This window comes from Bombus vosnesenskii, unplaced genomic scaffold (genome assembly GCF_011952255.1).
Source record: "Bombus vosnesenskii isolate JDL3184/JDL3185 unplaced genomic scaffold, Bvos_JDL3184-5_v1.1 scf7180000013316, whole genome shotgun sequence".
NCBI classification, from domain to species: Eukaryota; Metazoa; Arthropoda; class Insecta; order Hymenoptera; family Apidae; genus Bombus; species Bombus vosnesenskii.
The window spans coordinates 2,733,752-2,752,864 of NW_022882962.1; the positions used below are offsets into that span (position 1 = coordinate 2,733,752).

The 19,113-nt window shown below is 35.4% G+C and overlaps 3 protein-coding genes across 3 annotated transcripts in view; 2 read left to right on the top strand and 1 right to left on the bottom strand.

Annotated features, from left to right (window-relative positions):
• Nucleotides 1–31: 31 nt before the first annotated feature.
• Nucleotides 32–2,114, top strand: LOC117235421 (myeloid differentiation primary response protein MyD88). The gene is made up of 6 exons (XM_033497426.1): nucleotides 32–507; nucleotides 604–800; nucleotides 896–991; nucleotides 1,074–1,201; nucleotides 1,266–1,434; nucleotides 1,513–2,114. The coding sequence occupies exons 1-6, from the start codon at nucleotides 392–394 to the stop codon at nucleotides 2,097–2,099; spliced, it is 1,293 nt and encodes a 430-aa protein (XP_033353317.1). The 5' UTR covers nucleotides 32–391; the 3' UTR covers nucleotides 2,100–2,114.
• Nucleotides 2,115–2,216: 102 nt separating this feature from the next.
• On the top strand, nucleotides 2,217–4,053 carry LOC117235424 (histone H3.1/H3.2-like). The gene is made up of 4 exons (XM_033497430.1): nucleotides 2,217–2,770; nucleotides 3,069–3,111; nucleotides 3,239–3,399; nucleotides 3,525–4,053. Exons 1-4 carry the CDS (start codon nucleotides 2,745–2,747, stop codon nucleotides 3,694–3,696), a joined length of 402 nt encoding a protein of 133 aa, XP_033353321.1. The 5' UTR covers nucleotides 2,217–2,744; the 3' UTR covers nucleotides 3,697–4,053.
• A 42-nt stretch (nucleotides 4,054–4,095) lies between these two features.
• LOC117235418 (sterile alpha and TIR motif-containing protein 1) overlaps nucleotides 4,096–19,113 on the bottom strand; it is a 138,715-nt gene continuing 123,697 nt past the window's right edge. The window contains 5 exon segments of the mRNA XM_033497422.1: nucleotides 4,096–6,104; nucleotides 6,673–6,882; nucleotides 7,116–7,282; nucleotides 7,374–9,371; nucleotides 11,640–11,741. Coding sequence (XP_033353313.1) covers nucleotides 5,117–6,104; nucleotides 6,673–6,882; nucleotides 7,116–7,282; nucleotides 7,374–9,371; nucleotides 11,640–11,741 — 3,465 coding nt within the window. The 3' untranslated portion in view covers nucleotides 4,096–5,116.

Genomic DNA, 19,113 nt, shown 5'->3' on the forward strand with positions numbered 1-19,113 from the left:
CTTATAAATGTTTTTTACGATTGATTATTATCTTTATTTACTACCTTTTTCTATTTGCAAACAACAACGTTTTCAAGTTTCATTACTGTATTATTATTGTTTCCGTTTTTCATAAAGCAATGAAGAAATAAATTCAATATATTTTTATATTAAATAAAGATTTGAATATTAATTTAAAACTTTCGATATAATAACCAAATTTTTGTAAAATTAATATGACAAAATGTCTGGTATTTAAATAAATTTCTTTGATTTTATCAAGCGTCAAACTTCAATTGGTCATTGAAGAGTCACATTTCAGGGTACAATCGCATAAACAGGTTTGAGACACTTTCGCGGATTCTTAGAAATCAGTTTTGAGGTTAGGTTAACATAACCTAACACACAAAAAATGACGGTTGAATTATCAGCAGTACCACTTGTTTCTTTATCCGCCCAAAGTAAATGTGTTATTTCATCATTATTAAATCCTCTAAAAATTTTGCCTTCTGAAAATGGATTACCAAGGTAATTCAGATTTTGTTAATCTGATAAACTCATTTTCAAAGTTTCAGTTTTTCTGTGTTAACTCTTAATAGTTAATAATTTTTATCAATTTCCCAGAGATTGGAGAGGCCTCGCGCACGTTTGCAAATTAAGTGGAGAAATAATACCACTATTGACGTCGCATCCAGATCCAACTGCATATATTTTAACAGCTTGGCAACAGCAAGAAAAAGATATTACGCTGAAGGATTTACAGACTGTGCTGGAAGAAATTGAACGATGGGATATCTTAGACGATACATCAAAACTTTTTGGTTTGTACTAATTATAATATGTAATTATATTTTGTTACATATGCATTTGGCTGTAAATCTAAATTTCTCTTCTTCCTATCATATTAATATTACAGAGAAAGATGGTGAAAGATACCTAGAACAATTGCAAAGGTCTCAGACATCAGCTGAAGTAATTTCAAATGACATTGATGAAAAAGTTCTTACTGTAGGCAAGTAATATAAAGTATAATGTGATATAATTAGGCAAAGTAATCAAAAGTTACTAAACATATATATATTATTTTTTAACAGATGATATTCATAGACTAAAACAAGGATTAGAAAATCAATATTATGATGCTTTCTTATTGTATGCTGCTGAAGATGTTAATTGGGCCACTGAAATGTTGGAAAAATTGGAAAATAAATATAACTTGAAGGTAAAGAGATAAAACTAATATTGTGTATGAAAAAATAATAAAATATAAATAAAATGTCTTTCAGCTTTGTGTAAAAGATCGTGATTTAATTGCTGGAGTTACATTCGAACATGAAGCCATAATGACTTTGATATCAGAACGCTGTAATAGACTAATTGTTCTAATATCAAACAATTTTTTAAAAAGCCCAGCAAACAAATTCTTTTTGAGCTATGCTCAAGCATTAGGCATTGGTAAGTTTTGATATCAATTCATTAAATGATGTAGATTGTATGATTTGAATCTCATATTATACTATTTATTCTAATCAGATAAACGACAAAGGAAAGTTATACCATGTTTGTATGAAAAATGCAAATTGCCACCACAGCTACAATATATGTTTATATTAGATTATAACAGAGTGGGTTTGTATGACTTCTGGGGAAAATTAAGGGACTCTGTACAGGTTGTAAATAAAGTAGAAAAAAATACCAGTATTGTCCCTGTGAAAGATTTCAGCAACTTTGATGCGACTAATGAAAATGAAAAAGATAAAGAAAGTACAAAAGAATCTTTTGAAGTACAAAAACCTCGTTTACAAAATAATAAAGAAATGCTTAATATAAAAGAGAATCCAAACATTCCTGAATTTGACAGTGTTCATAAGTTGAAAGATAATGATAATTCGAAAGATAATTTTTTACAATGGACAAAAAAGAACTTTTTACAGTGGTCCAAAAAAGAAAATAATAGAAAGGAGTATGTACCAATCTCAGAGACTGTTAGTTTACCATCTATCAGGAATCTGGATACATTGAGCACATCAACAGAGTTAATAGAAAAAAAGAATAAAACAAAGTTTATAAATAAATATGTAAAAAGGGTACAGTTAAAAAAGATACTTGTCAAATCATAAAAGAGTATATTTTATTAATGTATTTCTGTTTAATATGTGAAAAACAAAATATATGTAGTTATATTATATTTAATAATAATGAAGTATATTCTTGTTAAGTCTTTAATAAAATATTTTTTATGTAAAATTGAATATTTTCATTCGCCAATATATCGATTTATCTTAACGTATATTTATGTATAGATATAGATACTATACTATCAGAGTACCTGTTGCATATCCACGTGCTTGAAAATAGCTATCTTTTGCCTGCATGTGTAACTCCGTATCTAAGTAGGTAAGTTGCTGTGTTCATGTTATTATTAACACATAAATTAGTCACATAAAAATATGCATACATTGTTTTAGTCGAGTCTTTGTTCTATGGTAATCGTGAGAGAAAGTTAGAAATAGATTGGATTGGTTTACTACTATTGGTTTACTACTACAGTAGTCATCTAACCATAAATGTCCACTGTCTCAAGTAGTAGAATTCCCGCCAAGCTTTTCACATTTTGGCGCCATTAAGTGAAATTGTTTTTAATTGTGCTTTTATGTTTTTTTATGACTTAACTTTTCATTTAAGTAAAGTGCAAACAGTCTAATATAGTAAAAAGTATTTAAAACATACGTACATCATAATTTAAGTAAAGTCAAATATTAAAAATGGTACGCCGAAAAGCTGATGCAAGGTTAGTCACAGATATATTGTGTAATTAATATTAGAAACTTCATACAGTGAAATATATTAGATAATGACGATTTTTAAACCTGGACATCTGAAACCCGTTTATGATAGTCTTTATGGATCTAATTGTCGAAAAAATTATTGTAAAAAAAAAGTCCCTAAACTGTTTCATTTGAACCTGTCATTTTCAAATGCGTGAGATTCATGTGATGTATACATTACTATAAGCAATATTTTTATGTGAAATATTAACACTTTATGTTAAAATTATATTATTATAAAATTTAGTGTTATTGTTTTAGATCAATTGACAGTTCGCGTACAGCACGCAGTGATAAATCTAGGGTAAGAATATTTTGAGAAAAACAGTTTCTAATCACACCATGGCTTTATAAATTTAATGTTATTTAAAAATCTTTCTAAATAAATAAATAAGTATAGAACGTTATTAATTATTACATACTTTTCTTAGACTGACGTTTTAGTGGATAGACGCAAAATTCAAAAGGCACACATTTTGAAAGAAATTCGATATTTTAGAAAAAGTGTAAAATTGCTTATACCAAAACTACCTTTTGCTCGTATAGTTAAAGAAATTATGACAGATTTATTTCCTAGAAGTGATGTAAGAAGGTAAAGTTTATTTATTAATAATATAATATAATATAATATATATATATTTAAAATAATATATAAATATTTGAATTTTTAAAGTAAATCAAAGATCTCATACTATAAATTTTATAATTTGTACATAGAGTACAAGAATCTGCACTTGAAGCACTGCAAGAAGCTACTGAAGCATATCTAGTTCAATTCTTTGAAGATTGTGTATTATTGTCACAGCATGGAAAGCGTGTGACTCTTCAAATTCAAGATATGATTTTAATGAGACGACTCAGAGGAAGAGATGATATTATAAATAAATGAAGTGATTTCGCTATTAGGCTTGATAATTTTATTGTATATTTATAATATATTTTGTATATTTGTATATTTGTATATTTAATAGTACCTGATATAAATATTTTAAATATTCTACTAATTTTATTAAGGATACGAATTGTTTCATGCTATGAAGGCTACAGCATTGTTTTTACCTTTTATGAATTGTTTTATTGTGTGTTTAATAATTTGCATATATATTATTTGATAATACTAATTAATAAAAAAGGAAAAATAATATTGACTGTTATATATTATGATTATGTATTAAAATTGGAATATTCTTGACAAATTCACTGTGTTCTTATCTGGCATAGTATTTAGTATAATGTCCATGACACTAAGAATTGTGGAGTGTTTGATAACAAATTAAACTTGTAATGATTTGTTCAATAAAATTTATTTTATGGGAAACAAACTTTTGATAAAATTCTTACGTTTACTTTACGAAACTTTGGTAAAATATACATTTCTTGATTCTTCGGCAGGATCTTAGAATAGTACATATCGAAGCTTCGTAAGGTTCACTTCGTACGGATTTTGTTCGAATTTTCTTCATATGTAACGTAACATCAGTTAAATGTGATACAGTAAAAACGATTATTAAACAATAAAATATAGCGTAACCGGTTGTTACGATAAAATTTCTTTTATTATTTCGTACGGGTTAGCTGCCATCACTCGCAACATCTGTCACAAATGGAACATTATATTACGATATCCTAAAAAAACCGACTAAAAAATAGTATTACAAATAACAATGCTACCTATCTACGCGTCTATAACATATGTATATCTATAATACAATTTGATAAGGAAATATAAAAGTCACCTGGAAATAAACAGGCTACTCTTTTGTGTTTCTGTGTATCTGAGAAAAATCTCGCATCTCGTAATTCTGAATTTCTAAAAAGACACTTTGTAATAGGCACAACATTAATTACATGTTTATGTTGCCTGTCATTGTTCAGAAGCGAAGCTACGACAACTCGCAACTTTACCATGGCGATGCTTTATGACCATTTCTTTATTCGCTATACATTTTTTAAGTATCGTGTACACTCATGGCTAGTAATAATCTGACTTTCGAAAGATTTTACATAATTTTTTCTTCTTTTCCTTCTTTTTCTCGATCATCTTAAATATGTACATTCATTACACGATACATCATTGTGTGATAGGGAAAGGAAATACTGTTTATCGAGGCGAGTCTGTACATCTCGAAAACAACTTCTAATATAGAATAGGAAAACAGTTTGAAAGACGAGCGAATATATACGATATTTGGTTGCGAAACATCGCGTAGCTGGAATCACCAAGCTCGATCAACAATACGTTTATATACTACAATTAATCATCGTAAAATTAAATAACAAGTCTTTGTATCGTCGTAATCTGACAAAAGTCATTTCCTCATAAAAGATCGCACTTTGTTCACGCATTTATCCATAAAGTTCTTTTTTCGTTTCGGCTCGGCTCCTGTTGGAAGCGAGAGCAACGAGCCCTGTTCCCGTGATTTAGACTTGTATTCGTTTGACGAAATGCTTCCGTCAGAGTCTAGCCCCGCACCACAGCTTTTCGCTTTGAGCAGTGTCGATTTATCGCTTCCCGTTACGACCAGTCGTTCCTTCAATTCTGTGTTACTATCACAAGGATCAACGTTCTCTGAACTAGCCTGGGAGTCCTTTTCGTCTTCCATGCTCGAAGTCACAGACGACAACGCTGTATCTACACTCACGAATCGATTCGGTTTCGGTGGTCGTGTTGGTAAATTTTGTTCCCCTTTGTCGTTGTTCTCCTCGAAATTTGACGATTTTTGCAACTCTTTTTGCTCTACAATATTAACCGATTCCGATTTTATTTCTGCAGCTGTTTTTAATCGCTGTCTAGGAATTGGTATTGGACTTTGATTTCCATTCAACTTTGTTTTCCGATCATTAGACTTGTGAGAATGAAGATTAACAGTTGGCCCTCTATCTATATTGTTTTGTGCCCCTTCTGGTATAATTTGAAAAAGATTGTTTTCTACTTTAGTATCAGAAAGTCTGTCTAAAACCTCCAGGGATATTCTGGAGTCAATTTCGTTCTCGTTGCCTGGCTTCGATGATTCTGCAGTCTTCTTTTCTGGCACTATATCTTCATCTAACAAACCATCCAAGCTTCTGGACCTTGGTCTCGCCTGTGCTTCTGGTTCTCTAACAGGAGAAACCGATTTCTTCTCATCTTGATCTAACAGTTCCAGCGAACGAGATCTGGTGGACGGAGAAGGGGGATGTCGTGGAGGTCTTCGTGGTACTGGACTTCCTCCAGGCTGCGTATGGGTGAACTTCAATCGCGGAGACGTAGGCGGTAAACCCATTAACCAACGGGACGGACTTGACGATTTTCTAAGCCTGCAATGAGAGTAGAAATAGTAGTGGATTCTAATTGTGTGGACTAGTAAATAAGCACAATTATTTTGATACAGTCACAAGTACAACAATCATGCAGCTCTATAGTTTTATTATTTTAAGGCACAAGATTGACATATATGAAATATTGCTTCGTTCTTCGATTATACACATATCATTGGTTCATCTTACAATGGTTTCTTTAATTATTATTATATATTTAAATATGATATGAATACAAATTTTGTTGTTGTAAAGGAATCATTCTAAGATAAAACACATTGAAATATCTAGCACACTTCATGGCTATATAAATAATAAAAATTAAAATACACAATAATAATAGAAAAAAAGCAGACTATGTGAAGAATAAGCTGATAAGACATCAATTACAACATAAATGTAAGATTAAATTTCCTCGACTGACCTAGACGTGATTGATTGTCTTTAGCGTGATTGTTAATCCTGGCTGCATAGAAATAAAAGAATTGTGTTAGAATTAATGCACTCCAAAATTTAGTAAGAGTTTAATCCTCTAGATGAATATTATTTTTGTGAAAAGGATAGATACCTGCTCGGTATGGCTGTGGGCGGGCCCTCTAGTCAATCTCGCCCTCCTGTCGAGTCTTTGTCACTGCCCCTGCTTTCATTACTGTGCATACGTTGATAGTTCGGTGGCTGTCTTATAGTTGTGTTACCCGGTGTGTTTGGTTGCGTCACGTCCTTGGGCGCGATGCTTCTTGGGATATCTGATCTGACTGGTATTTCGCCTCGCATAAACCTGGCAAGCAAATTTTTATTTTTGAGAAAATCTTCAGTATATATTCAGATCCGAGATTGCAGAAACTTCAATAAAAAAGAAGAAAAAGAGCAAATTATGTATAGTAAAGAAAGTTTGATATTTCTAAAATATAATGATTTATTATTCCAGACATAAAGAGCTCAATTTTGTAAGCATCAGAAAGTTGGGTGTCTTTTTTTAACTTTTATGTGTTAATAAATGTTTATGATTACCTTTCTAGTTTGTCTACGCAGGCATCTTGGTAATCATGGATCCATCGTACACCATTGAAATGACAAACTGCTCGCATATCTTCAGGGAGTTCTTCAGGCTCTGGCCACTGGAAGTTGTCTATGATAGGAATTATATTACATTGTGATTGTAGAGCTGCTACAATCTCCTGTAAACACCATTAATGTAATATAAGCCACTTTTCTAATAATATCAGCAAGTATACCATTTCACAAAAACAAATTGAATCAATAACTTACCCTATGAACCCAGTCTTTGCATTCACTGTCCTGTATACACCTTTCCAAAGCCTTGGGCGTCAGCACAAGGAGGAAGTGTTTAGCCTGCCTGATGCTTTGCAGCAGGTTATTGTCGAATTTGCCGGCTTCTAACCTTTCAACATCAATGAACACAGAGAAGCCTCTCAGTTGCAAGTGGACTTTCAATAAACTGGCTAACTGAGATCCATTTGATCTTCTATAACTAACAAACACGTCCAAGGATTTATCTGGTGATTCATCCTCCGAAGAACCCAACTGATTGTGCTGCATATTCTTAATAGCATCTAATATCCTCAACCTATGGATGCTATTCGCGATGCCACACTCTGTCAGTAACTGATCTTCAGACAAATTCCTGATGGAGTCTTTGTCAACGCCAGCATTAAGCATACTGTATGTGTAGATTGAGAACTCCTGACCAATTGATTGCAAGAAACTATTTAAATTTCCCGTGTCTCTACTGCTATAATCAGCCATCTTCTTTAAATTCTGCAATTCTCTGGTAAACCTTCTCCTCCTGATACCATTTGTTAAACCAATATCTTCTTTGAGATTCTCTTCTGTCAGCTGTAACAATAAATCACCATCCACTCTACTTTCCACAAAGTTCTGTGCACATTCCGCGAATCCAATCTGTTTCACCCACTCTCTGACATCTTCTGTAGACCAGAGAGGTACCTGTTGGCTGAGTTTATGAGGAATCTCCTCCCCAATTAAACGTAATGCCTGCGCCGCGTACTTGGAAGCAATTGCATTAGGACAACTAGCTACTTTCTTTAACGGTTCAATGGCTCCTATAGCACGGAAGATCTCCGTGTTGCCCTGCTGTTTCTTGATGCCAGCCTCCATACAAAAATGGAAAGCTGCCAGATTCCTAGCTTCCTCTCTTTTCGAGCTTAGTACCGGTACCAGCCTCTCAAGCCAATTTTTACTCTGACCATGTGCATGTGCTAGATTCGACTTGGCGAATTCATAGGGATTATGTGAGGTTACAAATGGTTCAACTAGATCCAGTGTACCAGACTTTAACACTGCAGCTTCTATTTCCTTATTGGCTACTAATACAGCAATTGCCAGACAAGCATAGTACTTAATGTTGTCGTCATTGTGGAAAGCTAGTGGAAACAGCCACATAGGCACTTTTCTCTTGATCATGGCTTCCTGATTTTCTGCACCACCATATAGAGACAGATTGGCGAGAGCACCAGCACAGTGTCTCAACGTTTCAATGTCGTTCTTTCTACATTCGAATAGAACAGCATCTAGACCACCTAGCCTGATCACATCGCTGCAGGTCCCTTCGCTATGTTTAAACAGGTGTTCCAAGATTCCAGTGCCTACTCTCGAATGATCCACCGAATTAGCATTTTTTGTGCATACACAGGCAACGTTCACAACCTTCTCTAAACCGTGTTCCACTACGTGTGCCCTGTTCTCTGTGGTCAGACACTGTTCTAATAATCTGGCCGAAGAAAACTGTAGTTCATTATCGCTGGCTATACAGTTGGACATTAATAAATCAAGACCACCTCTCGTTCTAAGGGTGTTACATAGGGTGTAACCTAATTCGTGACCATGAGTAGGTACTGCCCACGCTTTTCTAATGATTTCGTTCACTCTGTCTAATAACAACGGTGCCTTGCCACTTTTACAATCGTTGGCTTTTAGACGTTCCACGAAATTGTCTAGGAAATTAGAGTATTTGGCGATGGCTCGATCGACGTCCTGGGGATTCGATTTTGAGCATAGAAGGTCTAGATCGTCCAGAGGTAGAGAAAGTAGTTCGTCTTCAGCCGGCCTCATGCCGTTCATTAATTGATTCACTGCACTCGCTGCGCTGATCATTGAAGATTTTGAGGTGACTCCTTTCGCGATTGTGATACTTGACTGCGAACTTGCTGCAGAAATGTGTTTCTCGTGGTTGAAGATCCCGGTTGAAGTGACCGTTTGTCTTTGTTGTTGTGCTGCCATAGCTTTCTGAAATAGAAAAAGATAATCCCTCTTAGAATTGTTAAAGTTATTAAAGAAGTTTCAAAATTGCAATGAAGCTGTGAATACAATTTTTCTCTATTTTCCTCGTAATTCGTAAATAATAATGACGAATGTAAACCTTTTATCAAAATGATTGTAAATATCTTTTTTCATCATTTTTCTTATAACTTGTGGAAATTTTGAATATAAAAAGAACATAACTCGTCTTCCTTCTTTTTAGACCCTAAAGGGTAAAACAAACTCTTTAAATACGACTGAAAGAAATGAAAAATTTTCCGAAAGTTTTAATATAAATGAATCATTCTTGGTCGTACGAATCATCAAACGCAAAGGACATCGTCAATCTTTAGAATAAGCGTTTTAGGTTGACGCTGAACACGCCGTAACTTGGCGTCACAGAGAATTATCACTACTGTGCCACGTCCGCTCCCCGTATCTTTATTATTTCTGTATCGCTACGTAACGCATCAAGCACGACGGAACATCTCAAACTTTTCCATTACTCTTCCTTTTCTATTATCGCTGATTAAACGCTAATCTACATCATCTTCGACTTAAGTCTATTGTTTAGAATCCACACCAAATATCACGCTCTCTTTCTGTCATAATTATCAAATATTGGTTTAAAGTGTTCTGTATCACGTGGTTTATTCAATAATTAGAAGAGTTTACAGTGAAGCTTCTGGATTAGATAAAGAAAAGATACTACTCTCTGATATATATATTTTCACTTTAATTAGATACTATCAGACATATTTGCTAGATTTTTCTAGCAGATATTCTACACGTTTCTACTTGTTTTCAATTGATTTAAGCTCGGCGCTACTTATTTTAATCTATTTATCTCACGATTTTCGATCAAATCTTTCACCGAAAAAATTAACAAAACAAGAAAACATGACGACGATAAAAGTCTATTTCTCTTTAAGAAACTTTTTTTTAAAAAAATTCTCCAAATCTACGAAAAGGATCTCCAAAGTTTCAAAACAAAATCCTGTAATGAAGGTTTCAAGAGCTAGAGGACAATTTGAATTATGTTGTTTTGCCTCGGAGTTGTTCGGACATATATAACGTAATAATAAATAAACTCTGGCCAAAACAATGTCGCTGCTACGCGCAATCGTAAAAAAAAAAACGAATTTAATTTTCCGGTACTCTCCCGACCAGTATAAATAAACGAACGCGATCGTAAGGTAACCAGTTTTCAGTCTCAGTCTCGAGCGATTTTAATAGCGATCAATACACAGTCTTTAGCGAATCAGTTAGTACCGAGCGTCTTAGAGAACATTCTCTGTATTTATAATTATTTTAAAATATATTTGACGGTTTAACATCAAGTTATCTCGTCGTTTAAACCACACGACCAACTATCCTCTACAAGCGTATCGAGTCAAACCAATAACGAAACACGAAGAAGATTCGAAGAAAGAATTATGAGAAAACTGAGAAGAACGGCAACCAATTTCGAGTCGAGGCTACACTTCCGCAGCATAGCAGCGGATTCCATCGTCTTCCGGGACACGGTGTCGAGCTACCGGTCGGGAAATCGAGAAACACTGAAAGTCGACGCAAGCTGATCACTGTTTAAATTTGCAGATCCCACTTTTCACGACGGAGATGATGGCGTATAAATTTACGAAGAGCGTCAGGACGCGCCTCTAGTCTGCACGTGTGCCAAATAGCATAACGGAGGATGAATATATTGGCCGTTGAACGGTACAGGACTCGTGCTTTTCGAATGTTTGCTTGGTGGCTGGCCAAACACGAACGATTCTACTTGATGGTGACCATCGAATGTTTCGACGTTTCTTGGTATCGTGGGTTTTCGACGAAAACTGTGACATATTTATTACGTGCGATTCTTTTTTAACGTTTATATAGTGCGAAATATCGAGTTCTTGGAACGGACGAATTTTTGTGAGTAACGTTCATTTTTCTTTCTTTCTTTCTGTTTCTCTTTTAGATATTCTCTGTATCGCCTAGCACGACTGGACGTTAAAATATCAACGTTTACGTTTTGAAACAGGAACACGACTACCTACAACATTGATCGATGCTCTTCGTATTATTTTAATTCTAATTAATTATATATACATAACGTACTTAGGAACGTATTAATCGAATTATTGAGTTATTTGGTCGTTGATAATATCTGTGAATGATCTTTCTTTTTATTCCAATTTTCGAACTTTGTACGCCGAGATATGATTGTTAAAGAGTGTTGCTGTTATTTTCTGTTTCTCTTTCTCTTACTTTCTCCGAACTGAATGAATCGCTCTGTAGCTTCATCGTGGATGCAGCCATGTTATTGCTTTCCTGGTGCGACAGGTCGCCAGCTTTTAAGCTTCTCTGTTCCTGCAACAAACAGAAGCATGGGTTTTTATTAATACTTTTACGAGCTCTAGACTCGCGAGCCGCATAAAATCATCTTTCAACGACCTACGTGAAGATAACGTTTCAAAACTATTTTAACTACCTACGTGAAGATAACGTTTCGAAACTATTTCAAAGACGATACAAACGCTTAAAAATATCCCTAACGTTTTTCAATTTACTGCAAGATTGTTTCGAAGAGGGAAAGGAACGCGGAGAGATACTTTGAGAAAGCGTAGCCTTGAAATATTTCATCGAGTAAACAACTAAATAAAAATACACCACAGATCCTTTACAAACTATATTATTGTCATACTTATACATCACAAACCGTTGCAACGAAGAACAAAACTTAATGCTAGCAAGGAGAATAAAACCAATTCGTAATTTAGCAATTGGATTAAATTCGAGCGAAAATAGCAAGTTCCACGTAAGAGAGTGCGTATTCGCAGAAAATCGTTGCTTAAAAATACTTCTAGGAAATCCAACTGAAGCTTCATTCGTTCGTGTTGCCAAATCACTTCGAATCGAGAGGGAACCTCCAAACATCGCGAGATCTCAATATACAAAAACAAAAGCGTCAAACAGGTTCGGCAAAAGTCGTCAGTGAGTGAAATTCCAAAAACATTCCAAGAATATTTCGCGTAAAGTTGCGAAACAGTATCGAGGAACTTCAAAGAACTGGAGAATATTTCGAGTAAACGTGTCGATGATAGGGCGTCATTTCAACGGACTGCAGACACGAATATTTAATATCGAGACGCGTGTTGTAAGGAATTAGCGTGACATCGAAGACCCACTTACTGCGAGTTGGCTAATAACGACGCTAATTCGCGGATGAGATCCGATAACATCGGAACGCGAGCCACAATTGCGCCACTGTGACTTGCAAGTAGCAGCAGATTTCCATCGTTTTATCGTGACGGAGAGTGTACTCTTATTAATCGAGACGCTTCTGAGCTCTTGTCGAGCCTACTGGACGAGACTTCTTTCGCGCAATTATCGTTGCGAAAACGTCTCGTTGAGACTGAGACTACACGATCTGATTCTTAGTGGCGCATAGTGAGACGATAACGCAGATAAAAATTTCAATCGTGGTCTTTTTATACCTATAAATAGATTTTTCATGTATAAGAATTATGCAGATATCGATATTAATAAAATAACAATTATGCAAATTGTGCAAAGTACTTTTGATAAATTCAATGGCGCGGAAATTCATAGAATGCATACCTGTAATAGGTATATTAAAATATATAAAATTTTCGAAAGTGGAGGGAGTACTGGTTCTCTTTATAAAAGTATAAAATTGCATAAAAATCTGTAATATATTTTTGAACGTTAATGTTTATGCAGATTCATATTTTCATGAATATCATTGGCGAAGTAGAAGGTAGATAGAGACTCGTTTCATCCCTTGGTAGATGCTATAACAGGCATTTTTCTTTGGACATTTTGCGCATTTTTGTATATTTAAATCGTTTTTAATTAGGACTTAGATCGATATTATTCTTGAGTATCGTCGAATGAGAAATCAGAAATGAAAAATTTGTTGAGCTCGTTGCAAGCTTTTAGATTCTTTTTTTTTTTGCTTCAACCACAATTTCAGAAGATAAGTAGAATATTATCGTGTGAATAAATATTTTTGAATGAATGAAATTCTTTCATGAATAATTAATCAGAACCTTCAACAGTCGTACATGTGTGCATTATATTTTTGTGAAAAATAAAACAGATGTTTCTTTCTTCTAGTCTTCATAAATTATTTATGAAGAGATTACTATTTTAACAATGTTATTTTGGGAACGAACCTTAAAAAAAAATATAATGTTTCTCGTTCCACTGTCTGGCAATCCGAAGAGTTTCGTGTTTCTAATTAAGCGTTTGTTCTTTAGGATATTCAATTTATATTACGTTTCTTCTATACGAAAGTGTGCAAGAACGATTGGACACCTTTCGGATCAAACGTTGGTAATCGTCGACATGTAAAACGTTCTGCAAATATTGCCCCTTGATCTCAATGTCACTTGCTATCTTTCGTCTAGATTATCAATCATACTTCCATCGAGGAAAATCAATACGCAGCTTCGTCGGATAACATATCAATTGCAATAAAATGGAGAAAGTTTCCAATAAATACAACGATTAACGTGAACCGTCCAACTCCTTAAATTTCCATCGTCGTTGCGAAATATAACACGAAATGAAGAAATGTCCTTCGATTTAACACCAATAAAAAAAGAAAAAACACTCAGCAACCGATCACAAAAAACTGAGAAAAATTCCGAACACCGGTAAATACAACGATTGACGTAAATTTTCAGCCTGCGTCAGCATCGGCAGACATAAAACAAAATAGAAAAATTCTTCAACTTAACAACACCAATCTGCCAAGACGCACTGAACAATTATTATTCACTAAAAGAAAAAATTCGAAAAAATTCGAGTACCAATAAATATGGAATTGAAACGATGGTCAAGCGTCGAAGAAACGCTGTCCAACGAGCATCGAGGCGGAAAACCTCGAGGACGAGCTTCCGCGACACAGTTCCATAACAGTCTGGTCCGTCGAAAGCTCATCGGCCGCGGCTCGACCACTCCGCGCGCGCTCCGGCTTCTGACGTATTTCTCTAAATATAATCCGAGCGTATCGTCACGAGGCTGGCCAGCGTCGTTCTCCGTGTTTCGCTCGTCCCTGCCACCTTACGCGCGAACACGAGTCCCCACGTGCCACCATCGTCTTATCGTTTGTTTCTTGGACTTTAAAGTGCGATTTCACCGAGAAATCGCGAGTAATTAATAATTAGTTCTATTTGAAAGATTTCCTCCAAGTGGAATTATAATTTCCGATGGTTTTGGATCAGCGTTGAGCGACGTGATTCAAGGGTTGAACGACGGATATTTAATGAATTTTTGGTAAATACGACGTATTACGACGAGAGAGCAAATGGAGGAGAAATTTTGATGATTCGTAATTGTATCATACGATATTATACGATCGTTTCGATTCTTGCGAAATAGCAACGTAGCTTGTGATGGTTTTGGATTGCTGTAAAGCAAATAATTGCACGGACATCGTTAAAAATTACTGTGGAGAAGATTCGTTTGGTTCTTCCAATCTTTACAAGATTCTCTCGAAATAGCATCGTGATTTGTTACTTTTATTCGAGTTGGTGTAAAGAGCCGTGACTCGATTGAATGGCGGATACAGTGAATTGCAACGTAATATTTTGTCGAGCAACGATTACGTACAATTCTTTTGTGTAAGTTTGAATTAATGTGAATGGATATGTAGATACATTGCTAGGGTAAAAGTGCGGATACGAAGATCGTGACGTTTGAATGAGTAAGTCGAATGAATAAATTGGTTATAACAATAGAATTATTGATAAGCAGTGAGATAATAGATCGTGGACTTGTTTATCGACTCATAAATAACTTGTAAATTCAGAAAGGCGACGTAACCATTCTCTTTTTATAATCCAAGATGTAGTCAGTGACAACTTGGCATAGCAGGCTTGTGGCGAGCAAATTTCCACGTCTCTTTTTATCGCTTTCTACCGTTGGATCGTGTCGTTGAATTTGCCGAAACCGATCATCCGAGTGGACAATTTTTCGCGCCTTGTTAAAAATCACGAGGTTTCTGTTATATTATTCGCAGAAGCGCGAACTCGCTGAATTAGAATAGCCGCGCGCGGGTAAACAAATTCGACAAATTTAAATGTACTCGTCCGGCCATCCGCCTACAGATATTTCTACGATCGTTTACGTCAGCTACACGCGACTTTCAAATAGCTCGAAAAAATGGCTCGAAGTGAAAATAAATGCCACTTGGTACACCGAAACGTTCATCGACCATCGTTGAATTATGGTGGTCGGATTAAGTTGGAAATTTACAGTTGCGTACTTGGTATCGTGTTGATTTGATAAAGCGAAGAAGAAATAGATATTGTATCTTCGTAGGAAATAATGGAAAAATTCGCATGAAAGTTCGTGAGACTTTGTGATCGAAATTAAAGTTGAAAATTCAATAGCGACAAATATGCAGATTTCAGTTTGCGCAGATTTGATAAATATCGAATGTAATGGGTGCAAGATGAGTTAGAAAACGAAGAAAAAGATAGCGGTTTTAGGTTGGAAGAAAATGTTGGAGACATACGTAGAATAAGGAACGTGTCATTTCCCGCCATTCCTCGACGCTAAGTGTGATAACTTTATTTTTGTTTTAGAGATACGCAAATCAATACTAGGTAAGATTAGATACTAAAATGATCAGAAAATTTACTTGGTTATCGACTAAGAGAATTTATCAAATTGAAAGAAAAGAAATGTTTGTCATCCTTAATCTTATCAAGAATAATATCAAGAACAATATTAAGAATAATACGTAAGAACGAAGCGATTGAACGTCATCGAAAGAAAGCATCCATTACGCGGAATTATGTCAACGAATCGTCAAAGAGAGATCACCTTACGTATCATCCGATCAAAATCCGTTTATTTACTTCGTTTCACGAAAGATTTCCTCGAATCGTGTCAATAAATCACGCTCTTCTTACGATTATCGATCCAACACCTGCGTTTCTTTATCAACGACAATGCAAAACGATTTTTGTGTTCTCTCAGTCGGATCTCGATTATCCGTCAAACTCCTAGCTTTATTACTTTAATCAACAAATTCCTAAATTTCCGATCTCCAGTACAATAATCTACTCAGTCCCATACAGTGTTGTGCAAAGCATACGCATAACGCTTCAACGGAATTCTCGAATCGTTAATCCCCATTGGAAGAACGAGTTTGACACACTGGAAAAATATAAACGTAAAAATTACAATAAACTCACCACTGATCATCTTGCACGAAAGTTTCAACGCACAAGCAATTTACCACCGACGATAAAGCACACACAGTCACTTACCACGTGTTCTCGATCGAACACTTTTCGATGCATGATGCCGCGATGCACTGGCCACGGTGCGCTCATCTCTGCTGGAGTACATATTATACTTCAAGATACCACGAATTTTTTATCCTCCTTAACTCACTAACACTCTGTTCATGGAATTCGAACTATATAACAAACTACACGACTAACGTGATTCACAATCAGATCGAATTTTAATCATCGAATCGATAAGATAAACCTCGATATCAGCTTCAACTGATAATACGATCGTTTATTCCTCTTTTTCACCCCTCTTCCCTCCCACCTAAAAGATATAACGATATTAAAAGTAATACGGAATCACAGCGAATAAAAGCGACCACCGACAGGTTCGATGGAGTCGTTGCGACGCTCAGCGACCAGACTAAGCAACGAGACATCCACGAGCGTTCAATTTCGTTCAGAATCTCTACTGCACCGTGGCCAAACACGAACACCAGCGAGCCCGGATTTTTCGTTGCGATCCCGTCGCGTTGTTTCTATTTTTCCACGACTAAAAATAACGCTTGTATCACTCGTACCGATGCATGGATTGTCGCGAATTTTCGGATACCTGCACGGCCAACGTTGCGCAATAGTTCAAACAGACGCTTCCGCGATGTAAAGAATGGCCGATGAGAGACCGTGATGACGAGGGAAACCAAATTAGCGTCATTCGTTCGCTTTAGTTCGTTGTTTTTGTTGGATTTGGTTTTCCCATTCGGTTGGGTTGAAGAGAGATCGAAGAACGAAGATTGCGTTTCGAATATTGTAAATTCATCTAGTGACGGGATTTAATAACATTGACTTTGGAACATTAAGGTAGACGTTGACTATAGTGTATCGTGGATCGATTACACCTACACTTTATCTATATTATACTATGTTACACTGCATCGGTTTCGAATTTCGTCATAAACAATAAGTAACGTACATTACAAGACAACGAACACTTTGTCGTAGACTATCTCGCGTGCCAACGATACGACAGGTTTTCTTTGTTAACAAGAGCTTATTAACACGCTGCTATTTCGACGGATGCGCTTATAAATAATCTAATCCTGCGTGTGACACTATAGTCGTGCAACATTTCTGCTATTAGCGTAATCGCCAAATACATAGAAAGTTCGAACATCGGAATTTCGCATTGACATGGAATTATATTCTTCGAATGACGCAGTGTTCGGATACTGGTGTTTTCTATCTTTCGAATCATGCAATTTTTGAACGTTATAATCTTTGAAATTCCACATTTTCAAAAATTAATTGTTCTGGAATATTTCGCAATGTGGTTTTAAAATCATTCAAGTAAATTCTTCGAGTAAGCGAGCATTTCTCTTTATCCGTCCGATAACGTTATCGACATTTTTTTCAAATCAGAAAAACAAGATCGTGTCTTCTCTGAATAGAGAAACGATCAGAGCGTAAGAACCAGAAGGAAGTTTGGTAAAAATTGCTTTCATGAATCATTATCGGTCGAGTACACGATAACGCTATCGGTCTCTTTCTATAAATAAAATTGTATTGCATTGGACAGACGACAATAATTAATTATTGCGACAATATCAACGATGCTTTAATACCGCGATCGATTTTTCCGTAATCGTTTCGCCATAATCCTTTGCTTCTTCATATTTCTCACGGACTTTAATCACTAAGATTCTTTCTCTGATTAATTTTCTAAATACGCTATAATTTATCTAGTCTGCGGATTGTAGCTCATTTATGGAAAATTTAAGCGCTATCCTTCATCTATTCTATAACATAAGCGTTGATAGTTTATAGATCTTCTCTTTATTTCGATGCTTTATACAAAAATTCGTAACATAGTCGATGGGATCTCTCTCTGGTTTCGTTCATTCTTCGATTGTTTCTTTTTTTTAACTTTCCTAAAATACTAAAACGATGAAACGACAAGAAAAAATTGTAATTTATGGTATCTTACATAGATATATTTCAAAATAAACTCTCGAAGCTTGTCATTTTGTACCGATATAGATAGAAATGGGTAGAATTTTTGAGTTATGCAAATCGGAGAGTCAAAGGTGTAAAAATGTAATATGGAAAAATATATAAAATATCCAAACTTCTATATAGATGGTATTCGCTATAATATTTAACAAATGAAATTAATCTCCGATTAGATCCAGCCTTTTCGTTTTCATGAAAATATAAATCTCCATAAATATCCGCGGTCTAGTGATAATAAATATCGATATCGACCGAAGGAAAATGAGTCTTCCGGTCGAGAGAGGTTTTCGCGGACTCTTTCCGGAGGCCTTGAACGTGTCCTTGAGAAACATTAGAGGAGATGCTGGCAATTTACCCGAGACAAGTTTCGCGGTCGAGCTCTATTTCGGTTGTGCGGAGATATCGGTGACATCCACGTTTCTCGTTGGCACCGATTCCCGAAAATCCGACCGAAAATT